The sequence below is a fragment of the Mus caroli genome, chromosome 17 (genome assembly GCF_900094665.2).
Source record: "Mus caroli chromosome 17, CAROLI_EIJ_v1.1, whole genome shotgun sequence".
Taxonomy (NCBI): Eukaryota; Metazoa; Chordata; class Mammalia; order Rodentia; family Muridae; genus Mus; species Mus caroli.
Window position 1 is genome coordinate 61,538,204 of NC_034586.1, and position 15,686 is coordinate 61,553,889.

General features: G+C 39.0%; 1 protein-coding gene across 7 annotated transcripts in view; it reads right to left on the reverse strand.

Moving 5' to 3' along the window:
• Nucleotides 1-15,686, reverse strand: part of Tmem232 (transmembrane protein 232) — a 239,165-nt gene that overhangs the window by 94,259 nt on the left and 129,220 nt on the right. For all 7 annotated transcript variants that reach the window (XM_021149610.1, XM_021149603.1, XM_021149604.1 and 4 more), the window contains one exon: nucleotides 8,493-8,722. In XM_021149610.1, the coding sequence (XP_021005269.1) occupies nucleotides 8,493-8,722 (230 nt within the window). The remainder of the gene's footprint in view (nucleotides 1-8,492; nucleotides 8,723-15,686) is intronic.

Sequence of the window (15,686 nt, forward strand, 5' to 3'; positions counted from 1 at the left end):
AAGTGGGAGTGGGTGGGTAGGGGAGTGGGTGGGAGGGTATGGGGGACTTTTGGGATAGCATTGGAAATGTAAATGAGGAAAATACCTAATAAAATGTAAAAAAAAAAAAAAAAGAGCACATACTGCTTTTTCAGATAACCCAAGGTCTCAGCGTTCATGTTGGGTGGCTCACATGCACTGTAGCTCCAGCTGCAGGGGATTTGGCACGCTCTTGTGGCCTCCACAGACACGTGCACCCATATGCACATACCCACAGATATGCACACACACACACACACAACTAATAATAAAATAAAATTTTAAATAGTGCATTCATATATTGATGGTCCAGATATTTGGGGTGGGGTATCTTCAAAAAGATGAAAATAGAATTATGACCTGACTCAGGATCCCAATTACTGCATCTAAAGGGGGGAGAGGGGAAGTGGTACATGGAAGGATTATTGGTACTTCAAATCTCCAGAAGTTTTAACACTTTGCATGACTGATCTAAAATGATAGTTGATTTCTTATCACTCAGATATCTCATAAGAGACAAGAAGTAGCCACCCATTCTCTGAAGAAGCACTCCACTTCTTGACTTCTCTCTAGGCAACAACTGTGATCAGCAGTGTGGACTTTGGATACCTCTATATTAATTTTCCATGATAAAGCTACTCCGCACAACCACTGTGGTTAATACTGTTAATTTGATAGGATCGGGATTAACTACGAGAAGTGCTCCTAAGTGGGTGTGTGAAAACATTTCCAGAAAGGATTACCTGAGAGGGAAAGACTGTCTATCTGAGTGTGTGCACCTTTCAATGCATGGCCCAGGCATCTGAGCACGAAGCCATGTTGCTTGTCTGCATTGGCTCCTGTGAGGGCATCTGTCTCTCCCTCCATGCTGCTGCCACTGCTGCTGCTGTCACTATGGTGGCTGCCCCCATCCTCTGACAGCATCAGCCTCCAGCTTCTTCAGCACTGCAGTGGATGGAGAGCAAGCAAGTCTTCATGAATCTTCCAGGTTTTCTATGCCAGGCTGAGATGGTTGAAGAAGTCAGCTCCATGGAGTCAGCATTTCCAGCCTCACCAGGGTACAGACACCCATTGAACTACTCGTGTAAACTCATTCCCATCCCTCTCTAATGTAAACTGTTTGAGTATCCTTTTATAATATATAGGTAGTCTGTTGTCCAGTTCCTATAGAGAATCCCACTTATTACAACTGTAAAGTATGTGCACACAAGCACATATGACATGGTGAAACTGGGTATAAACTGTTTTTAACTAGATAGAAGCAAGAGGATAATAATATATAAAAACAAAACCATTGTAACATTGTATTTTCTCTGAAGGTTCCCAGCAAGTTGTATCATGAGGGGAAAAAAAAGCAAGCAAAAACATGAGATGCTTTTTGCTGACTCTTTATTACAGTCTTGGTAGTGCAATGCTGCTTTGTGAAGAAAATAAGTATTTAAGAAAATCTATTAATGACTGAACAAGAAAATAAGGAGCTAACGTATCTGGGCACCTTACCTATGTTCTTCTCTTTGGAATAAATCTTAAGGAATCATACAGTTCTTTTAATGTTAAGCTTCTAAGGCTTAAAGAAGTTGACTAGTTTACTAACATCAATTTTAAAAAAGGAAGCTGTCAGAAGGTAGAGTTGATATTATATGTGATCATGAATGGTTTTAAAGTTCTAAGTAATTATACTTTTAATATTTATATCACTTTTTTACATAACTGGTTTGTCTACATATATGTATGTGCAAGTGTACACATGCCTGGTGCCCACAAAGGTCAGAAGAGGGCATCAGGCATGTTAACTGAGTTAGGGTTGGTTGTAAACCACTATGTGGTGTTGATATCAAACCCAGGTCCTCTGCAAAAGCTACAACTGAATTCTCTCTCCAGCTTCTTAAGTGCTTATTGTAACAGAATATCATTATAATTATCTTATTATTGTCTTAATATCTTACTTGCTGCCTGATTCATAAATTAAATTCTTAGAATGCATGATCATTAGGTTTTTGTCAATTTGACAGAAACTAGAATTATCCAGAAAAAGTGAACCTCGATTGAGGAATTGCCTTCATCAGATTAGCTCTGAGCACATCTATGGGGCATTTTCTTGATTGATTGATTGATAATGGTGGGACAAGCCCATTATGGGTGTTCCTATCCCTAGGCAAGTGGTCCTGGGTTATATAAGTTGAGAAAGCCAGTAGGCAGCATTGGCTTGGGCAGTTTCCTCCTTTGGGTTCCTTGACTACCCTTGATAATGTACATACAAACCGTACAAACCCTTCTTCCCAAAAGAGGCTTTTGTTTGGTGTTTTATCACAGCAACATAAAGCAAACTAAAACAGTTATGTATGTATATATAAATAACCATAGTATATAGAGCATGCTGTACTGTCTAACACTTCAGGGATACCCAGTTCTGAGGCTGGCAAACGACTCATTGGTTGTGAGAAGCTCCTGCTCTTGCTGAGGACTTGGGTATCGTTCTCAGCATACACATCAGGGGGTTCACAACTGACTGTAACTCTAGTTCCAGGGAATCTGATGCTCTCTTCTGACTTCTTTGGGATCTTGCACACATGTGATGTGCACACATAGAGTCAGAAACATACACATAATCAATAAAGCTTTAAAAAATATCTGTGCCCATATTAACAGGACTGAACTGTGACCCTTCTCCTCAAAATAGAAAGAGATGGTGAGAAGTCATAATGCAATGCCTGAAACTATGAAGGCAGTGTAACAAAACCAGAAAAACACTGCAAGGCAAATGGTGTTGACAATGATCTTCTAGATTTGACCCCAAAAGCACAGACAACCAAACAGAAATCAGGTGCATTGAATCTCATCGAACTGAGCTTTCCTGTGGCAAAAGACACAATCAGGAAACGGGAGCAGAGAGTAGTTTTAGACTATTCAACTGATGATGGACTAACGTTCAAAACTATGTAAGAGACTAAAAAAAAAAATCTTTTTTTAACATAGAAGTAAGCAATATAAATAAAACATGCTGGTGATCTGAATAGACACTCCACAAGAGAAGAGACACAAATGCACAACAGGTTTCTAAACACATAAAGGCATTAGTCATCGGAAAAAAAATGAGCCAAATGCAGATACGATGTCATATTTCTCCATTAGAATGACTGAGGTGAAAAAGACAGAGGCTACCCTGACAAGAATAAGGAGAAAAGTGAACTCTCCCACTGTTGGTAGAAATGCAGGCAGTATAGCCACAGAGGACAATATAGAAGTGCTACAAGACATACAAACAGACGCGCTGTTTTCAGATCTAACTCTACCACTTCTGGATGTGAATCCGAATATGAACTCAGCATGCCAGCGATCCATCTTTGTGCACCTGCTTGCTGTAATATCATATTAGCAAAGACGTAGGACCAACTCGGATTGTGACATGTGAATGGATGAGGAAAAAAATGTGGTCTCTGGAGAGTAGAAGATTATTTACTGTGAAGAATAAGCTTCTTAAGAAAATGGGTGCAACAGGTGACATTAAGATAAACCGACTTTCTTTTATCTGAATAAAGAATGAAGATGAGTTACAGTGATGGGACATAGAGGTAGGAGCAGTTGCATCGTGGATACCCAAGCACACTTGGAGAGAAGGAACAGCTCAAGGGGATGGCTCAGTTCATCACCACCTGTGATAGCTTATGAACACTAAAAAGAGACGCTCCAAGCATGAAGGTATGACGAGAGAAACATGTCTTGGTCTGCCTTGGTCTGGCCATCATATTTGGTACATGCAATTATTACCAAAAGTCAAAATAAAATGTCAAAAGTCAAACAGAATATGTCCTGTGCCTTGGTCCCCTGTATGGATCAGAAACAGGCAGATTTGTTTGCGCAATTTGTTTAGATCCTAAAAGTAGGGTGAAGCCCAGAAGATATTAACACACCAATTCAGTCCTTGGGACTCTCTTTTTAAACTCACTATCCATGTACCAGATTTCTCACTGGAATTGCAAGAATTGTGGTAATTAGAAAATGCTTCTTGCTTGGCATAAATTCCCTGTTAATGACCTGGAGATGTTCAGAGCTTACTAAAGATTCTGATTGATGCCATGTTTTCAAAGTCAAAAGGCAGAAACTGAAAAGAAACTTAAGGAAGGGTTTTGTTTGTTGTGGGTTGAAGACAAGCTAACACTTGCTCATGCCTCTAATTCAAACGGCATCTGCTGGAAGGAGAAGAAAAAGAGCAGGTGGATCCGGGTCAGAACATCTTTTCTTTAAATCCAGACTCCAGAGCAAACAGCTGTGAACCCTTATGCAAATCACATTTTTCCCCAACATAATATATTTTTTATTGATTATTTAGGAATTTTATACAATGCACCCTGGTCACACTCACTTCCCATTCCTCCCAGGTTTACCCTCCCACACTTGCATTCCCCCTAAACAAAGTAGCAGCCTATCAAGTCCCATTGGTGTTGCCCATATACTCACTGGAGAGTGGCCAAACTCCCAGTTAAAGTCCCTTAAAGAAACCCAAGTCCTTCCCCCTCTCCCGCCAGAAGCCATTGACTGTGAGGAGCTGGGCTTCAGCATCTTTATCACAGTGTTTAAGGACTCTCTTCAGTAGCTTCCTGTCTGGACTGTTTCTTTTATGTGGAGAGTAGAGGGAAGAGAGCATCACGGAAGCCTTCAATGTCTCTCATTCTCAGTTATGAATCTGCAATTATAAATACCACTGCAAAAGGAGCTTTCCTACCCACAGCAGCCAGCACCACTACAGACCATAGATACCAATGTGGTCTCTGGACTAATCACGTTTCTAAGTCTCAGTGTCTTTGCTGGAGGAAAGTACACCTAAGGGAATGCTTAACTCGAGGATTCTCTACTGGACGGTGCTAGTGTCCAGTGGAAAACAGAAAATGTGGACTTTAGAACCTCGGACACAAATGAATTTAGAAATGAAAGTTTCTTTTTTTTAACTTACTTTTGGGGGCTATAAATTTTCAGCCTTAAGTTACACTTAAGATGCTTTTATTGACAAGGAGAGAAAATGGAGAATGCTGTGCTTTGAAACGGAAAGATAATATATTTTGGTTTCCATCTGCAGTTTTTATGAATCAGCAAAGAGTCATAATGATATTTTTCCATTTAAAAAAAATGCCAAGGGGCAAACATAGCATGCATCCAATGACATGTTCCACTAACTTAGAAGCACCCTCCCCCCAGCCTAACACAGAGAACCAAAGTGATAATTTCCTTTTGAAAAATTACCCGAGAAAGGAATTCTATAAATCACTTAAATAAAGATGTGTGCTGAAAAGTGTATAAGAGACAACAATTTTGAGTAACTTTAAGCCCAAACAACAATTCGGTCTTCAGTTTTTATACTAAAAATAAGAGGGTAAACGTTCGTTCATTAAAAAATTATCCACAGCAGATGGCTCTTCAGCATGGAAGCTCCCAATTCGCCCTTGCAGGCCCATGTTCAGATTTCCACACTGAAGTCAGAGTGCTCTAGAACTGAAGCAGCAGAGGAACTTAGCAGCTCTTAACTCACTGTCAGGCCCTGAAGAAAAGCCCTTCCCTTCCCCCAGCTCTGTCTATAACTTTTAATGGGTTATAATTTGATTTTATTTTTAACTAAGTGCTAATCACCTTTTGATTTATATTTTGGCTCAACTGTTACTCAAAAGTGTTTTAATTCCCAAACTTTTATAAAATCTCTAATATTTGTACCTTGACTTCTAGATTCATTATGTTAGTTGGAGAAAAAAAAAACTTGATATTTTCTTATTCTTCTTAGATTTTTTTAAAAAATTGTGGCATATTATTAACTCAAAAAAGGCTCCATGACAATTAAAAATAAATTACTAAATTCTACTATGGTTGGGTGCAGGGGTATTTATGTACCTGTGGGATGTATTTGATCTAGTATTACTCAAACCCAATTTATTCATGTTGACCTCCTGGATACTTCTGTCTATTACTGAATGTTGGATATTGAACTATGTCTTATCATTGTGTTTCTGTCTCTTCCTGTCATCCGGTTCATCAATATTTGCTTCATATGTTTAGAAAGTCTAATATTGAATATATGTGTGCTTACAACATCTAGATCTTTCTCATCTGTTGTCCTTTATAGTGCATTTTGCTTTGTGTGACAGTTTACTACTTAATAGCTATTCTGTTAGATAGAAAAACAGATAGATGATGGATGGATAGATAAATAAACAGATAGTAGATGATAAGTAGACGGTATAAGATAGATAGTAGATGATGGATAAATAGATAAATGGAGCTAGGTGGTAGATAGATAGATAGATAGATAGATAGATAGATAGATAGATAGATAGGACATGATAAACCGATAGCAGATGATAGATGACAGATAGATAGTAGATGGTAGATGGATGGATGGGTGGATAGAGATAGATAGTAGATGATGGATGCATGCATGGATGGATAGATAGTAGATGATGGATGCATGCATGGATGGATAGATAGTAGTGATATATAGATAGATGGTAGATGGTGAATGAATAGATATAGAAGTAGATAGTAGATGATAGATAGGTGATAGATAAACAGTAGATGATAGATATATAGATATGTACGTACATACATACATACATACATACATAGAAACATAGATACATAGGTAGGTAGGTAGGTAGATAGATAGGTAGGTAGGTAGATAGCCAGACAGATACCTTTACTGTTGCTTACTGCTTGCACAGCAGGTCCTTTTCTATCCCATCAACACTGCTGTAACTGTTCTAAAATAAACAGGCCAAACAGATTTTCACAAATACAACCAAAGAGTATGAAAAAGTAGTCCAAAAGCCAGTGTCATAAGTGACAGATAAACACAGGGCAATTCTGAGTAAAGACAGGGAGAAAGAGGGGCCCACACCCAGGATGCTAATCTATGTTCAGAGAGAGACTGAAATGACAGACACCTAAGGGAAAGAAAAGGCAAAAGCAAAAGAAACAAGAAAGAAAACTAAATCTTTTGTACTTGATTAAATTGTGTATCTAGAAAATAAATCTCTGAAGAGAATTTACTAAGAGTCTCTGCCAATTAATCTACCCAACGTCGCATCCTGGAACACACATAAGGAACAACTGTGAGATGCTAAATACAAAGAAAAGTTTATATTGAAAACAAGACAGAGTATTGAGCAGTAAACCTATCAAGAAAAATACATATAAGTTCAAATATTACTAAAGAAGATAAAAGGCAGCCATTTGCAATCCATGAACATATGTGCATCCAGTTGCCTCTCGTTTGGGAAGGCAAAACAGTGTTCTTTAAATATTTGGTAGACATTTTAAAACTCAGAAATACTATAGTCAAGTAATAAAGATATTTATGAAAAGTCATTTTCAGCAATGTGAATAAAAGGCGTAATAAATCCAAATTCATAGATACATTATCAGCAGCGAGCTACACCTGCTAGACTTCCCCACTCTGCTCAGATCAAACCATAAGTAGAAGGCTAATATCATACAGGAAAATGACCCAAAACCAAGGCACCCAGCCATCACTTCTGAACGACGGAGAGGAAACAGCAAATGTAAACGCCAGTTGGAAGTACAGTCTAACGATTAGATAAGTCTTTGGTAAATATCTTGCTCAACGAAGGGTTAAGACTTCAAAAAATGAATTGTTAAAAATATTAATACACATGAGTCCTCCATGGTGTTTGTCAAAATTAATAGCAAAAAATATATAATATGACGTATTCCTTAAATGAGCTTGGTTGAAAAATAAATAAACTCTTCCTGTCTAGAATAAAGCTTTACAAGATATTCAACAATGCAAATCAGACCCAGAGCAGAGATCCACAATGAGATCTTCATTTTCTGTAGTATATCAGAAGAGTAGAAATAGGGGAAATATTAAGTACATTGGTAATAAACATCTTAAGACCCTGAAGAGATCATTGAAGATAAGTCAATACATATTGAAAATTATTCACCTACATCAATCTCTCCCAAGTCTACATTTTCGTAAGGAGTAAATTTAGAGTAAACTTGTTCTAAAGTAAAATTAGAAGTAGACTTAAAGACATTCACAAGTGCTCAAGACATAAAATATATTATCCTCATACTTGCAATTTACCAAATTATTACTGAATACACGAATACATTGTATTGGATACATGAATTTAATACACATTAAATATGTATGTATATATACAAACAGATCTAAAAACTAAGTCTTAAATGTTTAAACATCAGGTCTATATAGTTCTTTTTTTTTTTTTTTAACTTGTATTCCTACGCAAGAATCACCTTAACATTGATTGCGTTATGTGCCGATTCTATTCTAAACATGTAAAGATCATTCCTGAGAAGGCTGCTGCTTTCTGAAGAGGAGCCTCCTCCGCATAAAACATTTAGGAAGCGAAAGGGGGAAACTGAGTTAAGTGAACCACCCCTATTCTACTGTCTGTACTTGTGAACTGTCACCCCGCAGAGCAATGAAACCCGGGTTCACTTACTTTAAGATGAAGCGCAGAACTCTCTTTTTTGCAGGCTGGCATTCTCTGATGGTATGTTTTCTTGGCAGATCTACTTCCACTGGCGTCTTTGGAGGGGCAACATGGAGAGAGGGGAAAAAGAGTCTGGAGAGAGTAGTGGCGATTCTCCACCCGATGTACTTGGAGAAAACTTCTTCTGAGTTTGGTGTGGCCTTTGTGCAGAAAGGGTCAGATGGGTCATTTAATTCAGCCTGTTGGGACAAACAAAAACAAAAACAAAAAAAACAACAAGCGGTTGGAATATGGTCGAATGAAAGAAAAATCTAAGTTAGGTAATAAATGATAGTGTGTATGTTTTCTTTGACTAACAGTGCCTTCTTTCTATTAAACAAGAGTAACCATGAACTCACTGGGTTAAGGCTCTTGCTACAAACACCATTGTCTGAGTTTCATCCATAGAACCCACGTAGAGGAGGGGGAAATGATGTCTACAAGCTGTCCTCTGACCTCCACAAGCACACCTGAGTGTGTGCAGCACACATGAACATAAATAACTGTAATAAAAAATGTTGTAAAACTAACCTTTGTGATAACCTCCCCCAATTAAAAAAAAAAGAGCAATACTCAGCAAAAAGAGCAATTATGTATTAGTTCACAGTTAGGTAATTTTTAATGTGATGATAAAATTCACATTTTAAATATAATTCACTTGACATACAGAAGTTTCATCAACAGTTACAAGCACTTGAAATACTGTACACTTCATTATATTCTTTACTCTGCTTATAGCTTAAAACCCCATTAAAGGGAAGATAGCATTTCTATAAAATGGATTTTTAAATCGAAGGGAATGTAGAAACAATGGTTTTGTATTTAGCTGCAGTTGAAAATGTTTTAGAATTTTCATTCATTGGGTTTTTTATTTTACTTTAATGCCACATTTCATAAAACATGAAAACTATGTATATTAATCGGGTACCATATTATATTTCAAAGCATGTAGATTCTAATTAAATGGCATACGCCAAAGCCGTGACAAAGAGTACAAAATATCTGAAACATTTCAGCAAATTCTATGCAAAGTGAGAGACTGTTCGCAATCTCTGATATATGTTTCATAGCGTCCACGACTGACTTCTGAAATATTCCCAGGCTTGTTTTCTTTGGTTTGACTTGGTTTTCTGGAGACCCACACAGAGGAGGAGAGAGTGGGTGCCTCCAAGCTGTCCTCTGACCTCCACAAGCACACCTGTGGGTGTGCAGCACACATTGATCTTCTCAATTCCACCAAGAAAAAAGACACAGAATAATAATGGATACAAAAAACAGGAGCCACTTGGCTGCATCCAAGAAAATACGCGTTACCATCAAGAATAAGCATCATCCTAGAGTAAGGGAGGGAAAGACCTTTCAAGCCAGTGACCCCAAGAAGCAAGCCAGCACAACCACTCTAAGGTCTGACCAAATAGATTTCAAACAAAAAAATAATCTGAAAAGATAGGAAAGCTCAACATATACTCATCAAAGAAAAAAATCCACCTAGGAAACATGGCAATTTTAAACATTTATGCACCAAACACAAGGGCACCCAAGTTCATAAAAGCAACACTACTACAGTTCAAATCACATATTGACCCTCACACACGGATAGTGGGTGACCTCAATACCCCACTCTCACCAATAGACAAGTCATCTAGACAAAAACTAAAGAGAAATGCTGGAGTTAATAACTTCATAAGTCAAATGGACCTAACAGGTATTTACGGAACATTTCACCCAAACACAACAGAACGTGCTTCCTTCTCAGCATCTCATGGAACTTTCTCCAAAATTGACCACATAGTCAGACACAAAGCAAGTCTCAACAGATACACGAAAATTAAAATAAACCTGTAAACCTTGTATTCTATGTAACCACCATGGATTTAAAGCTGGATAATCAACAACAACAGAAAGCTGGGTCCCAGAGTCCTACCCGATTCCTCGTTGATAGTACAGACATGGCTCTTGCAGGAGAACCTACAACACCTCTTTACTTATCTCTAACCACATCCTAATCATTTGTTTTTATAAACACATAAGTGTAGTCTTTAACCATCATCACAAAAATTTCTTTTTGCAGCAGATGGGACCCTCCAGAGGAGACCACAACCAATCAGAACACAGTGTTGTGGGGCCCAGCCCCAGCAGATACATCTGCAAAGCACTTCCACACCTAAGGCTCAGGGAACATGGCAGAAGTTGGGGTGGAATGATTATAAATGAGAGCCAGGGGATCAGGAAGTACGCTGTGACATTGTGTCTCCTACTAGTAGTAGACGCTATATCCATAAACATGAGCTGAACAAGGGCAACAGCAACAGACACGCCAGAGCAGATGAGGCCTCAACCCTATACAAAGAGCTACAGACAGCTAAGGAATGCTGAGATGGGCAGAAATCGCCTCCCCCAGGGAAAGCACACCAATTGCTTATTCAGTATCAAATGGTCAGGTCTGAAATCATATATATGAGTGGCATTATCCAGAGAGAAGGCTGTATTTAGGAATACATATGCATAAAAAAACAATTATTAAATAAAGGGGCTGTATATTTGAAGGAGAGTGAAAAGAGGTATATAGGAGAGATGGAGGAAGGAAAGGGCATGAAGAAATATTGCAAAATTAAATTAAAATCTCAAAAACAGACAAAAAAAACGGAATTAAAACTTTTTAAGCAATCTTTCTGTATTACTCTTCCTGGAAATTCCCAGGAAAGAATATAGCTTCTGAAGCTTGAATAACTGAAATTAGATTTTGCTTTTCCATGTTAGCAGGGAATATAACCTTTCAGGGCCTGTTTAGTGGAGTTTTGTTCTGCCTAGGGTTAAGTGAAATCATGTGAAATATTGTTCTGGTAGACGGTGCAAAACTTAACAGACCTCAGCTCCTTTCATGGCTGCCTAGAACCTGCTCCTACACCCAGACTAGAAATACCTGGCCCAGCCTTTGGCTTCTCAAAGCCAATTTGGTCCCCAAACGAGACAATGCTTATAATTCCATAGTCAGGGTCTATACTCAGCGTCCTTCTAACAAGCTGCACCTCAGACACGTAAATGCCACCTACACACAAACTTAAGCCTTTAGTTCTTATCCATATGTTTACCAAAGTATTACTAACCATCTCTTAAACTCGACTCCTGCTTATTCTCACTGTTATCTTGCCTGTGGGGCGTGTCTTAATCCTCACCTTTAAGCACTCTGTAATTATTTACATTTTCACTGAATGTCCCTGTCTTTCAGTGATGTCTCTGTGGGCTTCAATGAGTCAGGGTTATGTTTACTATTGGATTATTAATAGTTTTGTTTCGGGGGGGAGACAAACTTTTAGAGTCAATGTAACTTGGAATTGAAACTGGAAGAGTAGAATTCCTGAGGATAAACTCCTACATACATATCCTTGCCACAGGCAGGAACAGATGTCTGCCCTTTGATTCTGTAGTGCAGATAAAGATGGTGAATCTAGCATTAGTGCAGGGTGGTAGGAAGATGATAAATCATCAAAGTAGAAAGTCTCCCAGGAACTCTAGTAGCAATTCAAAAGGGGGGCTCTCCAGAGTCCCAAATTTTGAATCAATAATTAAGAGAATGCAGAAAACACCACAAAATCTGAGCTAACTCAGATGACTAGCAATGTGAGATGGCTCTACATTTCCTTATGTAATATTAGAGCTGAAATTTTCCTTGATTTGCAAAACGTTTTTCCAAGTTTGATGCTGGTTACTTTCCATGGGAATCCTAATCACACAAAGGAACGGAGCGAGAGTAATTCTTTGTCATTAGAAGTCTGGTCATGAGGGCATCGTCTTTTTTTCATCACCTTGGACCGTGCTACAAATGCAGAATGGCCCTACCCTTGTAGGAACATTAAAGTTTTAGATGGATTGGTGAGCAGGGTTAAAGAAAGGGCTGAATGAGAACATTATGTTTCCCACTCACAAGTTAGGTGGTTTTCTGCAAGTTATTCAGTCTCTCTGTACGTTATTCCCTACCGCTGAGTTGAAGAGGTAACATCTCGTTCAAGGGATCTTGTAAATGTTAACCATGAAAGTTGAACGACCGTGTTTTCTGGCTCTTTCTGACCTCGAATCTCTTTGATGCAGCCCCTCCTTTACATTGACTTTCAGGGGAAAAAAAATGTGATATAGTACAAACAGCAGAACCTTTGAGTCATGTTCACTGACAGGGCATGACACCACCTGCGATTGATTTCACCCTCAGCCACATTGGCCACTATGCTAGGAGGGCTATGGAGCTTAATGCAAGAAGTGGGTGAGATGCTTAGTATTTTGTTGTGCCCATGCGCAATCCAGGCTCTATGAGCATGCGCACTGCCTTAAACATGGTGCTGTGACGTCAGCACTAGGTTGCTAAGATTCTAAGAAGAATGTCTCCAAAGACACATCTACCCTTCCACGTCCAGCTTTTCCATTTATGCCAAATACAAGTCAGGCATGAAGGAGGAGACAGGCAGGCAATTAGAGGCTGTCCCTTCTGCCCAACAGGCAGCACTCGGACTGTGGAGACATCACGAAGTATAAAAACTATTTTATTTTTAACAATCTTGCCACTGAATTATAACCACAAGGGGTTATATCTGAAGACACCCTGAATAAAGTCCCACATTCACTGGCACTATGCATATTTCTCTCTGATGTTCCAGGTTATGTAGCAGACGGCAGAAGCCTTTAGACATGATGGCTTCTCCTGCATGTGTCAACATAAGCTGCTGACTCGCCAGCACTTAACCTATTCCCCCTCCCCACCCCCCAGCAATACAGGCCTTTCTGGAAACATTTCAAACGGGACACATTAATTAGCATTTGCCTATTAGGCCGCTCTGACAGCACTTTCTTTATATTGGGTTTATATTCACTTCGGTGCACAAAAGGACTCGTGTTTAGGAATCTATTGAGAATTGATTTTTCATCTCAAATATTCTTGTTAGATATTTCACCTCTCCTCAAACCTTTGAAAGCATTCAATATCATGAATAGATATAACAAGATTACTGATGGCAGAATGTTATTATAGATTAAAAATATACATAATACTGTATGGTAGTACCTAGTATAGTTAGCAGTGGATTTATTAGCATTGAAGATGAATTCAAGTATTAAATTTTTAAAAATCTTCATTAAATGTGCTTCACTCAGCATACTAACCTGTGAGTGAAATGTGTTCATTTTCTAGAACCTGATTTGGGCTTGTCTCACTTGTGTATGTGACATTTGGTTATCTGTCTTGCTATGAGTGTATTAACTGTATTAAGGAAGAAAGTGTATAAAAATATAACCAGATATGTGTGTGCTTAACTGAGAAGGTGGCACAGAGGGGTAAGTCCATTCATTGGCTCTGGGATTCAAGAAACCCAAATTCCACATAGCGATACCAGGAGCATAGGGAGCCAGGAGCTGGGGCTACCAGCAAAACTCAGAGGTCCTCAGCCAGCTACTTTAGTTGGCTGAGTAGTAAGTGTGGGAATTTTAAGAACTTAGCTTAGAGATTATTTCTGCTGGATCCTGTACCATCTATACTATCAAGTACCATGAAAAGCCTTTTGTGACCACAGACATGAGAATGAGGCAAGAAAAAACATCTTATTTGTGGCAGTGTAAATAGTTCAACCCATATGACTACCTGTGTTTTATAAAGCTGTTGGAGAGGGATTGTCTAGATTCCATTGGGCTGTAGGCATGTCTGTAGGGGGTTGTCTTGATTGTACTCACCGAGGTTAAAGGCCCAGCCTGAAAGTGGGTAGCACCGGTCTCTGTATTTGGGATGTGGACTATACAAGAAGGAAAGGGGGTCTGAATACCAGTGTGCATTCATCAGTGTATTACTCTCTGCTTTTTGACATCATGTGACCAGTTCTCTCTAGCTCACATCTTCTGGCCTTCCCTCCTGTGATAGGCTATCACGAGAAATCATGAGCTAAAACCTTTCATCCCTAAGTTGCCTTCATCACAGTATTCTTATTGAGGGAACTAAGACACCATTTTTAAATTAGACTGAAAAATTAAACCTGAGATAAACGGAAACCTACAAAGCTCGCTGTCACGGAACCACGCCGTGTGCAGATGTGCATCGATCAGGCATGTCCAGACGCAGACGCACACTTACAATTCATATCTCAACCCATAGCGGAGGGGAAGCAGCCCAAGCTGTCATGCATGTGGGGATACGTTTTGCATTATCTACTGCCGGGTCATCTTTCTTAGGACTGTATCATTTCATTCTTCTGAACCCAGTTCTTGACAATCAATGTAAAATTTCAGTTTCTGCATAACAAAAACACTATTCAAATATCAGCATTTCTATAAAAGAAAATCAGAATTATGAAATTTGGGGGGGAGGTGGGAAATAGGTGGATCTGGAAAGGGTAATATTAAATGAAGTGACCCAAATTCAGAAAGATAAGAAACTACAGTTTCTCTCTCACATGCAGATCCTAGCTTGTATCTATAGATATAGAGGGGTGTAAGTGTGTGTGCAGCCTATGAAACTAGAAAGGAAACCAAAAGAAGATAAAGCTAGGTGCCAAGGAAGAAACAGGGAAAAATGAATGATGTGACCCCCAAAGCAGAAAGGAGACTGGAGGTCAAGTTACAAGCAGGGGTCCCTGAGGAAGGGGGCAGAGACGTCAGCAGGGGGAAGCACCTCTGAAAACACATTTTGAAAATGCCATGATGATATTTAATGCCTTCCGTGGAAATTTTAAAAAGGAAAGTCAAATAGGCATCAGCTGTTTTAGTCACATGAGACGAGAGATTGCGCGCCAAATGATGTGTACGGGAGGGGCCACTTATGGTAGGATAATCTGACACGGGAAGCACCCTGCATCTCTGCCGACAAGCAATATGATAGATAAATTATAAGTTAGTGGGATGAAGTGCTGAGCCGCAATCTAAACTGCTACACGGAATGTTGATGAATCTGGGACATATGTTAGCTGACACAGAAAAATGCTAATTGTGTGATATATGAATCTGCTCACATTAACAAGACCTAGAGATTGGGGTAGATGCCTTATTTTAAGGAGAGAACTGTGATTAGGAGGGATAAATGAATGAAGCCTTAATCTTTTTTTTTTTTTTTTTTTTGGTTTTTTTTTTTCGAGACAGGGTTTCTCTTTATAGCTCTGGCTGTCCTGGAGCTCACTTTGTAGACCAGGCTGG